The 18,986-nt window shown below is 39.9% G+C and overlaps 2 protein-coding genes across 2 annotated transcripts; both read left to right on the top strand.

The window, feature by feature from the left end:
* Positions 1–12,105: 12,105 nt before the first annotated feature.
* On the top strand, positions 12,106–13,446 carry LOC6562805. The gene is made up of 3 exons (XM_001988845.2): positions 12,106–12,296; positions 12,434–12,556; positions 13,185–13,446. The coding sequence occupies exons 1-3, from the start codon at positions 12,106–12,108 to the stop codon at positions 13,339–13,341; spliced, it is 471 nt and encodes a 156-aa protein (XP_001988881.1). The 3' UTR covers positions 13,342–13,446.
* Positions 13,447–16,302: 2,856 nt separating this feature from the next.
* On the top strand, positions 16,303–17,132 carry LOC6562804. Its single transcript, XM_001988844.2, has one exon. It carries the CDS (start codon positions 16,314–16,316, stop codon positions 16,818–16,820), a length of 507 nt encoding a protein of 168 aa, XP_001988880.1. The 5' UTR covers positions 16,303–16,313; the 3' UTR covers positions 16,821–17,132.
* Positions 17,133–18,986: the final 1,854 nt, after the last annotated feature.

Genomic DNA, 18,986 nt, shown 5'->3' on the forward strand with positions numbered 1-18,986 from the left:
AGCTGTGAAGAAAAATAGCTTAGCATACAGTGCAATACATAGGTATTATTCCTGGATTCCACCACCCGGAGGCACAATTACAATTAAACGCGCCGCTCAACGCGACAGTTTGCCAACATCGTTTATCACTATGAAAATCCAGTGGAGAAACCTACAGAAACATTGTGGAGAAGCTTCATTGCAAGCGATTAGATTTGATTGTTGGGCCAGAACAAGAAGAACAACACTAGAAATACATGAAGACTGAAATGTTTTTGGGACCGAAATCGAGTGCCATAACTCACGCCACAGGCTCGCACTGTGTGGCACAAGAAGTGCCACAAAATTAAGAAAACAAAGCACAACTACACGAAAGCGTAATAAAATCATAATCGTCGGATCAACACAGTCATCAGCGGTGTCACAACAGCTCCAAAGTGTTCCTAAGGAGGAGCAGACATAGTAACTGCGATGATGCCGGGCCACAGCCGAAACTCAACGGTAATTACAGTAATAATTCAAAAGAGATTTGGTCTCACAACCACCAAATGAAAAAGAAAAAAAAAAAAAGACAGTACACAGACAATGAAGGCAACGTTGCAATGCGTCCCCCTTTTCCGTAGAATGAAACAGTGGCAATTGCCAGGAAAGACAACGGCGAGACTAGAAAGCAGCCAGCATGACTCCTAACCAGACCTAACCAACCCCTCCAACATCCCCACCCACGCACATGGCAGCGCTGATGTGCAGCTTCCGGTCCTAAGCGACACACAGGTGCAGGCAAAGCCAATGCCAAACAGAAGCGGCGCAGAGAGAAAGAGAAAGAGCGAGAGGGAAAGAGTGAGAGCCATAAAAACTTCAGGCAGCAGTGATGATGAAAAATGCGACAATGAAAATAATGCTCGGCACACGCACACACCTCCCTCCCCATCCCTTTCTTACCCATACAGCTGCCCTTCAACCTTTCCCTTAAGCCGTCCTTGCGCAGACGTCCAGTGTAAAAGAAGAAGCCCCCAAGCACTTAAAGACTGGCAAAGGTTTCACAGTGGGTGCGAAAAAGTTTAAGTGGCTACACAAAAATCCATGGATTTACTTTTATGCAGCCAGGCAGCCAAACCAGCCAGCCAGCCAAACCAGCCAGCCAGCCAGCCAGCCAGTCAGCCAGCCAACCAACCAGGTCCTGCAGTGCAATCGGAGGCGTTGAAACTTTTTGACTCCCTTTATGACTTTTGGCGCGTCAAGTCGTTGAAAGTGTCAATATTGCGTTCGAGCATCACGTGCCCGCACCTGGATACCAACACCCAAAAAAGCCAAACCCAAACCCAAACCCAAACGCAAAACCCCAATCCCCACACTCCGATTCGTATCCAGCTGTCAGCTGATGGCGCTTGGGCTGCCCAGGATTAGCGACGCGTACGTTTTTCGGGCCACTTTAGCTACTTATGTACCGTTGTGCACTCTAAAAACGCAATACGAAACTTTTGTCGGGCGGGACGGCGGCGGGAACTGGGAACTGCAGTCATGGGGGTCGCTTGCGCAAATGGATACGTTCACAGGGGGGAAGTGAGGAGATCGTCAAACACCAAAGAGGGTTGAAGCATTGTTGTAGACACCAAAGAAACACACACAAAAAAAAAAAAGAGAAGAAAAAAAAGTTGGCGCAAATGATACCAATAAACAAATCCCATTATACACGGCGTATCAGCTTTACGTTGATACTACGTGATATGACTATAAACAGTTCAAAATAAAAGGAAAACAATAACAGCGGAGAAATGGTAAAAATACAGCTGCAAAAATTTTGGATAGGTTTGCTCTTTTTTGTGTTTTTTCTGTCTGCAGAGCCAACAGCGAGAATGCAATTTGACAAGAGTTGAAAAATCGTATTCTGTTATTCCTCATCTGAAAACAATACGTTAACGCTATAAAAGTTGATGACAAATGTTTTTAAAAGCTTTGGTGATTACTTTTCGATATTTTGTGTTAAAAATATGATTATTATTACTATTTTGAGGGTGTTCAAATGTGCAAACTAGTTGTAGCCAGTATCTCTCTCTCTTTTCTATATATACCTTTTCTATCTATCTCTTGCAATCTATCTCTAAATGAACTATTTATTTTTATATCTCAAAATAAACCTTTTGCTGAATAGAGAATTAAAAAATAATAATAATAGTAACATGTATATTCTCAGCATATCTATTGTCAAGAAGTCAATAGTCAATGTAGATTTTAGAGATAAAAACTGCATATATATTTTGCTTAAAGGCTTTAATCAAGGCAAGCAAATTATTGCATATTTATATCTTGAGACTGAAGCAAGATGGCAAATTAATTACTAAGAGCATTGCAAGAGAATTTCAACTCAGCTTTCTCAGCATGTGTAAGCTACTTGCGAAACCAATTTTCAAGTCCATTTTGAGCCTGCTTGCAACTAATAGAATAAGATTTACACTTAAACCACTTTGCGTGCATAAATCTGAACTAAAAAGTCGCTAAGGCAGAAAAGAGAGAAATAAAAATCAAATAGAGCCAAAAGGAAAGTGGCTTTTTAATGAACTATGCATTAAAAATATGTGCACAAACTAAGAGCATTCATTAAAAAAGTTTTTGCTTTAAATAAAGACTAAAGAGCATGATGTAGAGTCAAAGACGTTCAGTTAGCCCTGACTGTCAGCCAGGGAGGTGGAGGGCAGATTGGTTCAGTTCAGTTAAGTCCAGCAGCCAGTTACAGCCGTCGCCGCCACTAAATCCCAAGTAAAAGCTGCAAAACTTTCCGACTTTGGCCCATTCATCTTACAACTAATTTCTGAGTGGACGCACGCACACACCAAGAGCCTCCAACTCTGAAGTGGGCCAGGCCGAACCGTACCAAACGGGACCGTAGCGGTTCCATCTTCGAGACGGTCCTTTGCCGCACTTAAGTGCTTAAATATTTTTCTTTGTTTTAGCTCGGCCAGGAAAACACTCAAGTTAGTGGCCATTTCCGTTAACGCTTGCCCAAATATTATTCAAGCTAAATAGAACTTTACGTTTTGTTATGGTCTTTAACGAGATTTCGGTACACATACACACACACTCAAACACACACATAGGTATCTCTTGGTCAACTGCATCTGCTGGCGACTTTACAACTTCTTCAGCTTCAGTTAGTGACCAAAGTTTACGCTGATTAAACGTTCTGCCAACTCTTTGCTTGATATCGCACACACAAAGCCAAACTGATTCTTACGAACTAACCCCATCCCCTCAACCCCATTTTTGTCAAACACACACACACACACACACACACACTCGAAAAGAGAGTGGGTGAAACTTTAAAATCAGCAAAGCCCGTTATCTAATTGCTTTGAACAAGTTTCCGGTCTATGTCATTGAAACTCAATGCAGAAGTCGCTTTCGGGTTGTGGCCTCAACTTGTGCATCACAAATGTGACAGAGAGTTGAACGAAGAAAACGGACATGCAACACACTCTGTGCCACACTGTGTCCAAGATGATAAACACTAGATAACTGTAGAAAATGTCGCAAACAAAGCAGAACATATAACCCTCACCGAACTCCAACTCCTAGCTGAGTCTCTTTGTCATAAGTCAACTGTTATCCAAGTCAAACTGACTTTCTGATTGTAAATACTCCTCTACATTTATTCTGCATATACAATTTTTAAAGCAAAAAAGAAGAGATACAAACTAATTTGAAATTGAGATACTATAAATATGAAATCTGGCAGTTCATTTTCTCTTTGGCGAAATTTATTTCAAAATTAGTAAATGATTCATAACCTTCCAATGACCTAGCTTTGAGAAAACTCAGTCAATTAAAATGCGGACAAGATTGGCATTCAAGCCTTTTTCTTCATAATAATTTCGTATTTCAATTTATACTTAGGAATAAACAAATTAAATGTTGTAATTTTATATTTTTGTGGTTTTTTAGCCTCATGGATATCCACAACAACATTTTGGCAACTTGCCAAAGTCATGATCCCGCCCAAGACATGAAAGGAGGACACAAGAACTAAAAGGTAAAAGCCACGATGAGTACAAGCAGCTAAGACTCTGGGAAGTACTAAACTGCAAAGCCAGCCAAATTGTAATTTCAATTAAAATATTTACAAACGCCTTGGCGGCAGTAACAAGATATGGTAACAGCGTCAAAGGGCGCAACCCAAAGGTCGGGGCTTATAAATTGGAAGAGGAGTGGGCTCAAGCACGGATGAGAATGTTTTTCATAAAAATTTCAGCAAGTTTATAACAAAGCGCAACGGGGTTGCATGATAACAACAATAACTCTGAAGTTTATACATGAGGAAGAAAAAAAAAACATGAGTGTGTTTGTGTGTGTGTGTGTGTGAGGGTTGTGTGTTTGAGTAGAAGTTAAGAGAGCGAGCCCCATGCGGCTTTTATTGATTCAACTTGAAGTTGCACGCACTGCGAGCGGTCGTTTGTTTTGCCAAGAACTTTCTTAATTTTGTTGTAATTTCCTTTACGCAGCTGGAATTTCTATCTGCGAATTTATGAGCAGCGCAAAACTATTTTTATTAGATTAAACAAGATTTTATACATATATAAATATATATATTTATACTTACTTACATACATATAATGAGACCAACAACAATGCGCGAAAATCTCTAGCCGTAATTTTCTCTAACAATTTTAATCGCATTTGCGAGGCACTGAGCAAAATATTAACAATAATGTTGCCAGCAGCATCAGCAGCAGGAGCAGCAGCCACCGCTTTTATAATTCTCCTTCTCGTTCTGCTTTGAAAACCAGGAATCTGTCTTTTTGGGGTCCTTGGGCCCTAGCAATGACGCAGCGCTTTTCATTATGGAATTATTCGTGCGTAAGAATGTTGTTGCAAGCGGTATTTTCAATTTTCCCCAAGACAATGTTAATTTATTATGAATTTAGCAATTCGTGTGCAAATAAATATCGAAAAGAATATACATATATACATATTTAATTATCTGTGTATATTGCGCTGAAAAAACAATGAAAATGTCAATTGAACATTTGCATAGAATACTGTTTGGATGATGATTTGTGTATTTTATACTCTAGGAAAATATCTTCTGTGAAATCAGAATATAAGAATTGGAGATAAAATTCAATTGTGCTTGAAAATCTCATTGAAAGGGTATAGATATTTGTAAAAGAACTACATCTTTAACTAGCTAAATATAGAGGGCTGTATATATTTATATTCCCTACAATTTAAATCAGTATAAGAATTTTCAAGTCGAATTTTCAGGTCTAATGATTAGAAATCTTTTCGAAAGTAATGTTTGCCCTTTTGCAATATTAATCCAAGTCAAAACTAATAAGAAGTGTCATTACAACTTAAGTGGTTTTCACAACAACCTGCAATTTGACATAGGGCATCCAGAAAGCGGAGCACATTTTACCTAGGAATTCCAATTTGCTATTTGGCTGTGCTTTTTCAGTTAAAGGTTTGGGGCTTGGCTGTCACTCGTGCTGAATTTTTATTGCTTGATTTAATTATTAATGCGACCTGCAGATGTCACGAACACAGAGTCCCGAGAGCAGCGAGTACCCCAACTCCAAACATCGATACTTAGCTATTCTTAACCCTACCGTGGTGCACATTTTGATGCGTAAAAACAAAAATTTCCGTTGGCTGCTCGGTAAAGGTTCATTGAAGCGTCAACGGCTTGCATTTTTTATTATTTATTTCGACCAAGTTTTCGTAGGCAAAATGTAGATACCACGCCGAAATGCGTTGCCAGAAAAATGAAAAGTAAGAAACAGAAAAAAAAAAAGAAATTCATAATGAAATATTTATGGCCATAAAGCAATGCGGCATTGGGGTTTCCATCATCATTGGAAAAGGGTCGACCCACAAATGGGGACGGGGTTGCAGCCTTTGTAAACGAACTGTGATATAAACGGAAGTCAACGCAGCTGTCTGGAAAAGATTACGATAAGAGACATGTTTTTTCGATTCCATCCCTTTGTCCTTCGGCTGTGACTGCTACAAGAAAAGGTGTAGTCGAAAGTAGTTGCTGGAGTTAGTTTTGTCAATGTTTTTATAGCGCCAGAAATGGCAGTGGAATAAAACATGAGAACATTAAATTGCAATGATTTTCTTGAATGTTTTCTGTGTTTTGTGAACCCTAAAAAAATATGCATAATTATTTTTTATGACTCATGAAAACACTTGGAATTCTATATATGTATTCGAGGTGCAAAATAATGTTTGAGAGCTACTTTTGCTAATATTTCAGTTATTGTTGTGACAATAGTCAATAAAAAATCTCAGAATAGATATGTAGAACTTATATATAATTTGATATTTGAAAGAGGAGTAACAAAAATATTTATATTAATGTACAACACAAGTTCATCTCATGTAAATATATATATATATATATATATATATATTTATGAGTAAACAGTTCTATTACTCAAGAGCAATGACCTTACTTGAGAATACCCCAAAACCACTCAACTTTTTTCTGTAGTAATAAATAGATTCTTGCCCACATCTTAAGGGGCGCTTTCAACAGTTCACATTAAGCTCGCACCGAGCCCATAAAGTGCCCAGACCCAAACAGTTTACATAACTCATTAAAATGGAGCATGGATAAGGAGGAGGAAAAGTCGAGGCGGCGCCGCCAGTAAATACAATAAATATGCAACTAAATCAGGCTTAAATGTGCTTAACAATTTTGAACAATAACATGAAACCACAAGTGCAAAAATGCCTGAAAGGCACTCCAGACGACTTTAACGAGCCTGTGCCTACACGCTCCAGACAGTCCCAAGAACCGAAGTCCCGTTGTACCGTCCGGAATGCCAGGTTAGCCGGCATGGGACTTGGTGTTCGAGGGGGGGGTTTTTCTGGCCATATGTCAGGGTCGAGAAATATAACGTACACAAAAGTGCTCATTACGACGGACGTTGGTAGAAAAGGTTTCGTAGAAATAAATTTGCACCTTAACGCCTTTAAATGCGCAACGCATACACAAGCACACGCACAAAAACACATAAATACACACAAATACACACACAAACACACACATACAATGGTGTAGAACATGGTGTTGCCAATTACCCGGAAGTATGCGAAAAGCTTATGCGATAAATTCAACAAAGTGCCAAAAAGGTATGCATCGAGAGGAGCAGCCGCGGCTACAGTTCCTTGCTCCTATTCGAAAGGAATAAAATGAAATAAACTGTGCGACCCGCAAATGTCTAAGGATTTTCAAGGTGCCCAGACAAAACGAACCAAAAAATGTTCCAACATTCAACAGAATGCTGGTCGTCTGGAGTTGCTGCTTCTGCTGCTGCTGCTTCTGCTGATACTCTTAAATGGCTTCCAAGTCGGTCTGGCATCTTTGTTGGCTCTCTCCCACGCTGTAGTCAACACCTGCGTCCAGCAGCCGCCATCGAAATGGAAAGGGAAAACACAACAACACGTGCCACAAGCAAGGTGTGAGTGTGTGATGGTGTATGTTTGTGGTTGTGCACATTTACGGTTGCCATATTGAAGCTTAAGTTTTGAGCAGGAGAGCTTTAATAAAAAACTAAAATATGATGCGAACTGTTGCAGCTGTTGTTTGCTGTTCGGCTCTCTACCTTCATCATAAAGGCCACAGTTTAAGTTGAAGCCCCAAGCTCGATTGTATCTTAAAGAAGATTTCATTAAAATTTACAATCTTCAGGACTCACTCGTTATGCGAAGCTGGCGTTATGGAATGCCCATAAAATATTACTCACGGTATCCATGTATATGGCTACTTTGCCGCTTTCGTTGCCTGTTTTGGATGAACCAAAGCGTGAAATATGATTGTAGTGCGCTACTTTCTAAGGCAGGTGGCATATTAGTTCCGGAAAACCAGGTTGAAACGTACCATAAACTGATAACTACAAAATTGAAGGGTAGAGAAATTTAGAACTGTTTCATATACATTTTTTCTTGAATTGAAATAAAATAAAATAAAATATGAAAAAATACAACATTTAACATATCTTTCCTTATATTTTTGTATCTTTTATATATTTTTTTTAGAAATATAGTATTTTATATAAAAGACCCTTTAGTCCCGATTCTTAGCTTTTAAATATACATTTTCGCTCAATTATTTTATTTCTCAATGTATCAAAAATATCCAACTTTCATCTTATTTCATAGTTTTCACCATTAAAATTGTTGCTTGCCATTTTGTCTATAACTTATGCTATATTTAAAGTACGCTGTGCTTCAATACCATCCCCATATAGCGCATCTGTGAAGTGGTCTTGGCCAACCACACATCTCGCTTTATTACCTGAACATCATTTCACGCTAACGCAAGCGCAAATTTTATACATAAGCCGCGACCAGATTCTCATACAATATGCTTTGGGGTTCTGCCCGACCCACCCGACCTTTCCATGTTACTCTTAGCTGGCACTCCACGTCGCAGCTCAAGTAGGTAAACAAGTATAGCTTCAGAAAAAAAAAAAGAAAAAATGGGCAATCAACTTCAAATGGCAAACGCGACCCACCTGTCCGCCCATCATTGTTGTATCTGAGCACTCCCCGGCAGCCGCCTTTTACAGTTCGCTCAGTTTGTCTCTGTGTCCCGTCTTGTTACTTTTTAATACTTTTTATGATTATAACAATGTGCAAGGCACTACGCAAATACAAAATAACTTGTTTTCATTTGCCACACAACAAAGACAATAGCAGCAACAACAACAAGGTCGTGGAAAGTAATGAAAATCCCCGTCTTGAAGTCGCTGTTGGGTTTATCCCTTTTTGCCACTTGTGCAGCGCTTTATAGCGCTTTACCTACGCTGTTAATGTTTGGCTTAGTTTACACTAAACCAACCCCAAAAGCAAGCGAAGGCATAATTTATAATCGTAATATTGCGCATACGCCGCGTATTAAGGGGAACGCGCGTGTAAACAACTCTGCCGGCTTATTATGTGTTTTGATAGTCTTTTCGTGTCGCTTGTTGGATTTGCGCTTTCTGCTTTTAATTGTTAACATTTCATTTAAGCCACACACACACACACGCATATCCCCACACACACGCACACACACACACACATGCATGATTGCGAACGCTTTGTGCCACAGCGCCAAATATTCATTTATCAAAACGTTGCCCGCATTTTGGCGCTTTGTGCCCGGCTGGCGCCATCAGTAGCAGCATGTCAGGAACTGAGCTGAACTCCAATCTAAATCGTTATGTGCAGCTACACAAACACACACAACACACACACAACACACACACACACACACGAAGAGAGACAAAACCAACCCCGCAAGCCACGCCTCAGGGCCAAAAGCAAGCCATGACGTTTGCGTATGTCAAAGTTATCTAAATGAAAAATTGACTTTCATGCACTCAGTGTGTATGTTTGGGAATCAGCGAAACGTTGAGCTGAGTTCAGTTTCCGTTGCGTAGGATTTCGCATTTACGCATTTCCTATTTTAGATGATATTTCATACTTTTCTGCTGACAGCGGCAACAAACCAAACCGCTGATGATGATGCGCGTTTATTATTGTTGCTTTATGGCTTTCTGCATACTTATATGCATAGTCTGATGATCCCAACCACCCAAATCCCCAACTCCCCCCACTCTCTCTCTCTCGGTCCCTTCAGATGTGTGTTTGCCTCTGGGATTATCAACTCATTGTGCATTTACTCATGCCGTATGTAGTTGCACTCTCCTCCCCCCAACGTTGCCATTCTGACTGTCTCTTAGCCGTTCATCCATTTACTCATTTGGCAGTTTGTCATTGCCTGTCTTGACTGTGTAAACAGTGTCAAGCTTTAAACTGTTTGCTTTTGACTTAATTGCAGCTATTGGCTTCAGAAAGCTTCATTTAACATATTCCTAGGCAACGTCATAATTTAATCGCATGTTGAGCTGGCATTTTTTTCTTAGAGTTTGCATGATGCACGCAGCGCGCATACTTAGAACATACTTTTAGTTAACATCTTTATAAATCTGATCAGTAAATTCAGTAGGAGTGCAGAATGGTCTTGAATTTATTTAGTTATTTAAATTTTCATAACTTGGATTCGAATAGGCCAAAAAAATTGTTTAATTTCACATAAATTTATCAAAATTAATAATACAAATAAAAACAGTAAGAATAAGGGTAGCAAAGGTAAACTTTCTGTCATTTGTAATATGTACAGCTTATAAAAAATCATTTACGATACGCACAATTAAAATTAAATTTATTGTTAAAATCTGTTCTGTTGGCTTTGTGAAGCAATTGAGCCCAACAGCTCTGATCAATAAAATGAGAAATGTGGCTATTATATTGTTCCATATTATCATGTAGTAGGTTTGAGCCGTCATTTCAAATCTAACGGCGCCTACGTGTCTGCTTGTGGCAGCTAGTCGTCTCGCTCGCACTCGTGACCCGCATGAGATTTTAAAAGTCAGCCCAAAATTATGCTGCAAAATTTGTTGCAACATCAATCAAATTGCTGATACGCAGCACACAAAAGGCCAAAACAATTGCCCTGCAAGCGCCAAGGGCCATAAGGGCCAGGGACATGAGGCATCAATAAATTGTTTTCTTTTTATTTTGTAAAAGAACAACAGCACTAGAATTGCCAAATAAAATAAATTGAAAAACATTTAGCTGTAGCAGCCATCAATAAGCGCTGACAAAGACGCTGCTGCCAACAGCTGAGACCACAACAAAAAATGCCAACAACAACCGAAAGAAATACAAAAACATTTCGCTTGCAAAAGTTCATGACATTACGGGGAACTAATGTTGATATTGGCTCGACCCGAACACCCCAAGCCAAAGGTCCAAAACTCCAACTCAAACAGACATAAAATATATAAAAAGAAAATCATTTTAGCCAACTGCATTTCTGGCAAACAGTTTCCATTCGTGTCATATGCTGCTTGTCTTGGCATCTGCTGCGTTTTTGTTTTTGCTACTGTTTTTTTTTTTTGTTTTATGCCACTTTAAATTAGAGCACATTTCTATGATTGGCTTTCGGGCTTCGGCCATAAACTGCGACAGGCGCCACTCTCAGTTCAATAGTTCCATTTGTTGTCTACTCGGCAAAATGCCAGCCCAAACCAGTCAACAGACAACAGACAGAGAACCAACAGCTGCGACTCCTCCTCCTGCTCCTCCTCCTCCTCCTGAGCAAACGCCTACGAGTCTTTTGTGCTGTGTGTGTGTATGCTGCAGGGATATGGTTGTGCTTGGCCTATTTTGCCAGGCAACAAATGTCAGTCATTGATATGTATGTGACTTTCGACTGGGTTAAACTTTTAGCTAAGACCCATCCACTCACACTCACACTCACACACACACACACAAGTGTCCTTTATGTTCTTAACCCTTGCCGATGAAATATGAAAGTGATTAAAGCTAATCGAGCCCCAAAGGCAGCAGTTTTAGTTGTTATTCTAGCTAGGGAGTTTGAGTAGGGTTTATCGAATATTTTGAAAAATTAGTTTATTTCGCTGAGAGAATGGCCTTTCGCTTATATCCTGTACACATGAAATTTATGCAGAAGCTATTATTAAAACGAGCAATGTTTAGATAGAAAATGTCACATATACAACTAGTTTTTCTGGTTATACTTGCAGTTGCCCAACCAACATGGCTTAAGATATTTAATCCTTAGTTAAAACGATAATTTAATTTAAAAAAAAACATCGCTAAATAATGATTTTTAAAATACACAGCATTCTTTATGAAATTCTCTAAGAGCGAGCTTAGCTTTGCCTTTACCCACCCACCACCCACTCCATCGCAAAGCTGTAAACATTTATTGAACATCCCACCCAACTCTGCCCAGTTGCGAAGCCAAGTAATTTGACAGAAGAAACATACTAAATGCATTCGCATATGCAACAGTCAGCAACCCTCTCGTCACTCGTTTTGGCGTAACCCATTTATCTTGTTGGTTCGATAAACTCGTCATACAGCTGGCTGACAACACGGCGCCAATAGCAACAACAACAACAGCAACAACAGCAACGAGAGGAGCAACAACAACAATAGCGAGGAGCAACATTGCCACAAGGGGGCAGTACATTGGCAAATGCCCAACGGTAAGGAAGCAATCTCTAACTTAATACGGAAAACTTGTAAACGGTAAAGCGTAGCAAAATGGAAGACCTGAAAGCCAAACAGCAGCAGCAGGCAACGGAGGGAAGCAATGGCAATGCAAGAATACATCCCAATTCCAATCCCTTCAAGCGGCCAATGAATGCACTGCAAAAGCAATGGTATCGTGTCCTCCTTGCCAGGCGTGTGGGCTTCGGGCAGAGACCGCCACTGGATGAGAAGGAGACCACGTAGTAAGTAACGTCAGACAGACGCCGCCAGGCGACTCTGCCAGATCGAATCAAATTGTGTGAAAATTGCAATTTCCTGTTGATTTAATACATTTTACAATTTTTTCCAACCACCACCCATCTCCCCCCGCTCAACACAGCGCCGACATATGCCATAGTCGCTATATGGCCGCATTCCGGCGCTACAACGAGCGTTTCCGCTTGGAAATGGCAATGCACGAGCAAATGCAACGCTGCGCAATCGACGCGATGCGCGTTCACAGGTGAGCTCGACACAAAAAACAAAAAAAAATAATAAACTCAATTAGCAGTTTGCAATTCAAAGTTTTTAACATTTTCAATGTACAATTTGACAAGCACTGTAATTGCATTACATTTGCTAAAACTGTAAGCACTTTTCGCATTTACAAAAATATTAAATGCTTTCATTATTGAAACTCTAGCAAACTGGTAAATTGTCAAGTCTATCTTCTTGTCAAGCCTTATTATTATAATTGTTCATCTTCTTGTTCAGTAATTAACATATAAATAAACTTCAACTTGTATTTGGGAAACACTGCTTAAAATAAAAATAAATACTACAAGTTTATCTTCTTGTCAAATCTTGGATTTTGATTTGATAGCTGATTTGACAGACTTATATTCTTGTAACTTATTAACATATACATCAACTGCATCTTATATTTAAGTAGTCCAACTTCAATTCAAATAGTCTATAAGCTTATCTTCTTTTCAAATATTTCACACATAATGCAATTTAAATTCAACTTTGACAGAGATTTCCAATTATAACCATAGAATTTGAAATCATTTTTGACAGCACGTTAAACTTGTTTTTAGACCTTTACTGTTGGATGAGTAAACACACCATTAACATCCATTTCGTTCTAGAACTTTTGCGATAACGACACTCTGGCTGCCATTGCACTCGAAGCGGGAAATCAACTCAACATTGGAAAAACTGGAAAGGGTTTTGACAGTTAAGGAAAGGCGACGCCTCGAGGAAATACTCAAGCGCGGTGAATCGCAGCGCACGCGACTCCTTTAGTGGATCTGATGACTGCAGCAAGAGAGAGAGAGGAGCAATGCAAAAACACTTTCAAGTGCAGCACTTACTCGACTTCGTCTAGTGTACCCCAAACAATTTCCACTCCCCTCGCAATTACAACCCCTCACAACTCCTCTCTGGACTTGAATTTCACTTTGCAAGCAGAGCCACGTTTTTGGAAATTGCTTTTCCCTCTGATGCTTAGCCGTAAATATTTAATACAAATAAAACTGCGACTTTCACTTCATTTAAAGCACAAATTCATGTCGGGTGCTCCAAATTATCTAGCCAGGAGTTCAGCTGCACTTTCGAATATGCTGCAGTTATGGTAAGTAGCTGCCACTTAACGACCCTACCCAAAGTGCTGAGCAACATTGCCTTACTTGGCAGCCAATCTGTTCAAGAAGCAGTATGAAATCTAAGTAGAAGTCTTTCTAAATACCATTTGCTATTCATCGAGAGTGTAAAGTTTTGACAAATGCAATTTATCATCCTGCACTGAGCTGAAAGCTAATTAAATTGATGTTCCTCATGTAGTCTAACAGATTATGGTATTTATATCATAACATATTTGACCTTAAGAGCCAATTCTAATCTGCACGGCTTATGTAAATTTAGTTTATGACTTATGCTATTAAGTTGATACATTTTCGTTGAGCTGCCTTCTGACATATTGTAAATGGAGCGGTGCACATAAAGAATGTTAACTCCCTTGTCAAAAGCGCACCCAAATGATAAATCCTAAAACCGAAAGGCACAAATTTAATGGCAAAATGTGAAAAATGTGCACAAATTAGGGACTGTCATTGCTGGCATATCTGCCCATTATTAACTCACCCCGCTCTCAACTGCACCCAAAAAAAAATATATATAAATAACAAAAAAGAAACTAAGCCCGAGCATAGCAACGATAAGTCCGCCTAGATACGACTATATCTATACATCATAGCACACACACGGCACGGCTAGAGTTGAGGCAAAAAGGGAGAAAGGAGTGCAACGGGTGGTGGGGGGTGTTCCAGGGTGCAGAGTGAAAAACATCTTTTCATAATGCGCACAGCTCTGACAGCGGCTGAGAAAGTAGTTTCCATTTCCGCAACGAACATGCTAGCAGCAAAATACGGAGCAAAAAGAAAGCAAGAAACGAGGAAGAGGCAACAGCAAAAAATTGGATTATATTAATTTGAATTAATAACATATTTTCCGGCACACTTTTCCCCTGGAATGTTGTTAGCTATGCCAAGCAGCTATGAGGTGGGTTGGAAGCGGGGGTGATGGGGGGGACTCGGAAAAATACTCGCAATTTTCTTCTTATAATTTGCTTGTTTATGCGCAGTGAAACGCGTTCTGGTTTATAATATGCGAAGGTTGAAGGATTTCCACACAACACACTTACATCCCCTCACCGCCGTCCACTTCATTTGTCTGCATAGTTAGCTGTTCTTGTTGTTGTTGTTGTTGTAGCTACGAGGTATTCAACTCCTCATTAAAGTACTCTCAATATCAAGTTCATTTGAACTGGAATTTGACGCACAAACCTGGCAACTGTTGGTGGTTTTCGGTTTTCAACACAAGTACAGCTGAACTTCACTACAAAGAATCTCGAAATTTAAGTTCCATAAATATATTATCATATTTAAATGAAGTAGTTGGGTTTTAACAAGTTTCTTTAATGACAACGAGTTTTTATTTGTCGATACCCACTGCATTCGAGATGTGAAGTTTCTGGCTTTGCTTGCAAGCTTCAAGTGTTTGCAGTGAATCGATTTAACTTATGCCAAGTGGCAAAAGAAATTCGCAGCATCAATTCCATCTACGGACCACATGCTAACCCTTGTTACTGCTGCAGGAGGGGAGTCTTGTACCCCTAAAACTAGAGACTTTGCTTCACCCTTTTATATATATATTTTTTTTGGTCAGTTCCTTGTGCAACGCAGCGGCAATTTATTGACTGTATTGAGACGGACTACGTGCGGCACATAAACCGCACTTATCTGGCTGACTGACTAACTGACTGCCTTCGTCCTGGGCGCTTGGATCGCTCCGCTTCACTTCCTGCCACTGAAAGGCGATAGCAGCCAAGTTGAAGAAAAATTGCATGCGGTTTCAAGAGCAGCAGCTAAATTAATGTGTCTGTCCATGTGCGCTGTACACCCAACTGCCAAGTCCCAACTCCCATCCATGTCCTTGCCACTGGCCATGATGCTTCCTGCTGCTGCTGCTGTCTCCCTCGGTTCGCTCAGTTCAACTCTTAAGCAAATAGTCGCAAACGTGCCCGTGGCATGCATATCAAAATGATGTACGAGTGTTAGATATGTTATAAATTTTATTCAGCTTGCGCTTCTGTTAATACTTCTGTTTATCTTCCCTCATCCTTTCCGTGGACCACAAATGCAATCAGTTATTAAACGCTTCACTGATTGAATGGCATTGCCATTTTGATTCTGAGTAGAAATGAACAGTCACACAACACACAAAGTAAGTATATCTGTGGAGGAGTACATATGTATCTGAGTAGAACACAGCGCCCCTACAAACCCTACTGCGTTGTTGATGTCAAGTTCTTAAGCAATCACACAAGTTGTAAAAATATACACAATCAAGGTTACAAATAAACATATACTTTGTATACCAAAATCGGTCGTTTCCTGGCCCCATTTAAAATCGCTTTCATTGCAAGTTGCTTCATAGCATAGCACGTTTTCGCACCATTGATGCAAATTAGGTTGCTGCATTAACTAAATTGCAGCCAAACTACAAATTGTTGCATACTTCTAGGAGGAGCCAGACAAAGAGAAAATAAACTGCAGCATTCCTGTGATATCAAAAGTATCTGTCCTTCCCCAGTTATGACTAAAGAACGAATGTCAATTCTATAAAAATAGGTCTAACTTGGTCAAAAAAATTTTCTTGACAATTCTTATCAAATATTCTGAGTTCACAAATGAAATCAACAAATTGTTAGTGTTAAAATGATGAAGCATGCGTTACTTTTGAACACGCTGCAAGCTGTGGAGATGCTGGAGACGGCCTTCAAAGAGACGCTTCGAACTATCGATGATATAAAAGTTCGCCATTGGACTGTCTCCGCTCGAAAGAAAGTAGCTGAAAAACGTCAACGACTTTTCGAGTCGGAAATAGAGGCAGCCATTACAGAGCCCACATTGCATACGAAAAACGCAGACTTCTCAATGAAGCGCAAGAAATGCTTGAAGAAACGCTTGAGGAATCGCAACATACATAAATCTGTAAAGACAAATCAAAAGTCTGGCGAGAAGCCAGACCGAAACGTTATGTGCCTGCAAACCAACTGTTTCTACGAGTTCGACGAAGCCGAACCGAATCCTAAGATTTATTCAGTCAAGACTCGCATCTATCAAGTGGATTCTGAAGAAGAATTGGAAACTACTTCAAGACTTAACTCACAGGATTTGGAGCAAACAGATTCAAGGATGGGCTCCTCTTGCAGACACCCCTGATTGCCAAACATATTTTAAAAATGTTTCATTCTGTATAAATAATGTTGATTATCCGTAAAAATAGGAACGAGTTCGCTTACATGTATTTTTTCTGGCAAATGCAATTCTTTAGCAATTTTCAATAGCAATAGAAATAGCATCGATTACAAATACAACAATGTTCTCCGTGCCTCATCCTCAGTATTACTATCCACCTCCCGAGTTGAACAAAGGGAAAAAGCGAAAACCGTTTCCTTATTTACGAGACGCATTTTGTATGGCAACTTAAACGCTAATGGCATAAACATCCGAAACGTGAGCGAAATGTTTAAAATCGACGCCACAAACGAACAGGACACGCAGGACAGGACAAACAAAGGCAACGTCAGGCAGCAGTTGGTTAAGGTGCAGGATCAGAAGCAGCCTGTCGTGGCTGTAATGTAGCCAAAAGCGCGTTTGCCACAGCCGCACACCAAATCAAATCTCAAATCATGTACGTTCAACGTTCCAAGTCAAAACCAGCAAAGTAAAGCAACAGCCAAAAAGGAATGAATGGGAAGAACTGACAACTGGATTGAAAAAAGTGAGTGAAATACCCTAGCCAAAATAAATAATGATTACATATGTGTTTCAAGCAGCTGAAGAGCATCTGATTTTAGATAATATATTTGGAATTAAGCTTGCAATTAAATACAAATGAATTGAAAATTTAAATAAACGTTTATAATACACTTAAATATATTGTTTTTAATATGAAATAAATTTGGCCAAGTTATATACCCGCTGTTAGGGCATACGAAAGTGAACACTGTGGCACGGAGCACAAGTACTGCAACTCTGACTTTGCCACTGACTGACGGCAAATTGTTTGAAAATTCAATTCACACATCTGCCAGTTGTCGATGATTTTGCTGTGATTTCGGCAACGCTGCCCCTTCTTAAGCCCCCTGCACTGTTGCAGCAACGGCGAACCCTTTTTTTTTGGGGTCTATCGCGTTTTAAAAATAAAGTGGAAAATCGCAACGAATTGTTACAATGTTGGCAGGCTGAAACTGAGACTGAGATTTCGAAAGCCTCAGATCAGACAGACACACAGCTAGAAGCAGGACCACAAACATCGACTCTGACTCAGAAACCGACACATGCCATGCCAAGGAAGTAAGGGGCACGTGCATTTTGGGGGCATTGTTGTTGGGCTGTCGATGCGTTGGCCTAAGGGTATCATCATCAGTTGCAGGCAGCGCGCGAGTCTTGGGGCATGTGTTTGGGAAATCTGAGACGGCCTTTTGAGGCGTCGACTATTTGGTATGCATAGAGCTCTTCAAAAATTTAATTTATTTAGACTTTGTTGTTGTTGTTGGTGGTGAGCCAGTTTATTGTCTGCAAATGAAATGCGTCTGTGCCCCGGCCTTGGCTTTCTTTTTAAACGAATTACCATTTGCCGGCTTTGATGTTGCTCGGTTTCTTCTGCATTTGCCGTTGCCCACTTTTCCGAGCTTTTTCTCCATCTTGTCGTTTTCATTTTTTTTTCTCTACATTTTTCGGGTGGTTCCTGCTTTGACGCAAACTTTGCAGACCATAAAGTTTTGACTTCATGCAGTTTTAATGAGTTAACGAGCGCCACGTTGGCCAAGTTCCTTTTTCAATCCGGCAACTGGCAACTTCCCATTTCCAACTCCCAAATGCCGACTGCCAACTGCCAACTGCCGACTGCCGGCAACGGCAGCTAATTAGGCAAACGCGTTCCGATTACCACACAATTTGCACTTTTCCTTTCAGGCCAAACAAACAAACTTTTCACTCTTTGCTCAGACGCTCTGACGGAGAACAACTGACTTGGCTATAAATAACATTCGGCAAAACTTATTGCCTATAAAAGTACATAAATAAACTACAACTACCTTAAAAGTTTGTCAAATAGTTATTTTAAGAACAACAAGTTGCAAGTTGCATATTGTTTTCTCAATCACTTTCTTTTTTGTATTCTGTAGAAATCAAATATTCATCTTTGAAGTTAATAGTCAAAAATGTAATTTGCTTTCCAGGTAATATTAAAGACTGCTTACCTTATTCGGATATTCTAGTTCTTGATTCTCATGTAGTCTTTATCACTGAAACCAGGCTGGCAGTCAATTGGAAGCCGCAGATCCTTGCTTCCTCAAAAGCTTATCTACCCATCCTTTTTTT

Source organism: Drosophila grimshawi, unplaced genomic scaffold (genome assembly GCF_018153295.1).
Source record: "Drosophila grimshawi isolate 15287-2541.00 unplaced genomic scaffold, ASM1815329v1 contig_1377, whole genome shotgun sequence".
Taxonomy (NCBI): Eukaryota; Metazoa; Arthropoda; class Insecta; order Diptera; family Drosophilidae; genus Drosophila; species Drosophila grimshawi.

What these genes read in the sequence shown, in the direction of transcription:
- LOC6562805 (XM_001988845.2), top strand. Translation starts at nt 12,106, where the DNA reads ATGGAAGACCTGAAAGCCAAACAGCAGCAGCAGGCAACGGAGGGAAGC. An exon ending in GATGAGAAGGAGACCACGTA is followed by an intron (nt 12,297 to 12,433) that starts GTAAGTAACGTC and finishes CGCTCAACACAG; the next exon opens with CGCCGACATATGCCATAGTC. An exon ending in GACGCGATGCGCGTTCACAG is followed by an intron (nt 12,557 to 13,184) that starts GTGAGCTCGACA and finishes ATTTCGTTCTAG; the next exon opens with AACTTTTGCGATAACGACAC.
- LOC6562804 (XM_001988844.2), top strand. Translation starts at nt 16,314, where the DNA reads ATGATGAAGCATGCGTTACTTTTGAACACGCTGCAAGCTGTGGAGATG.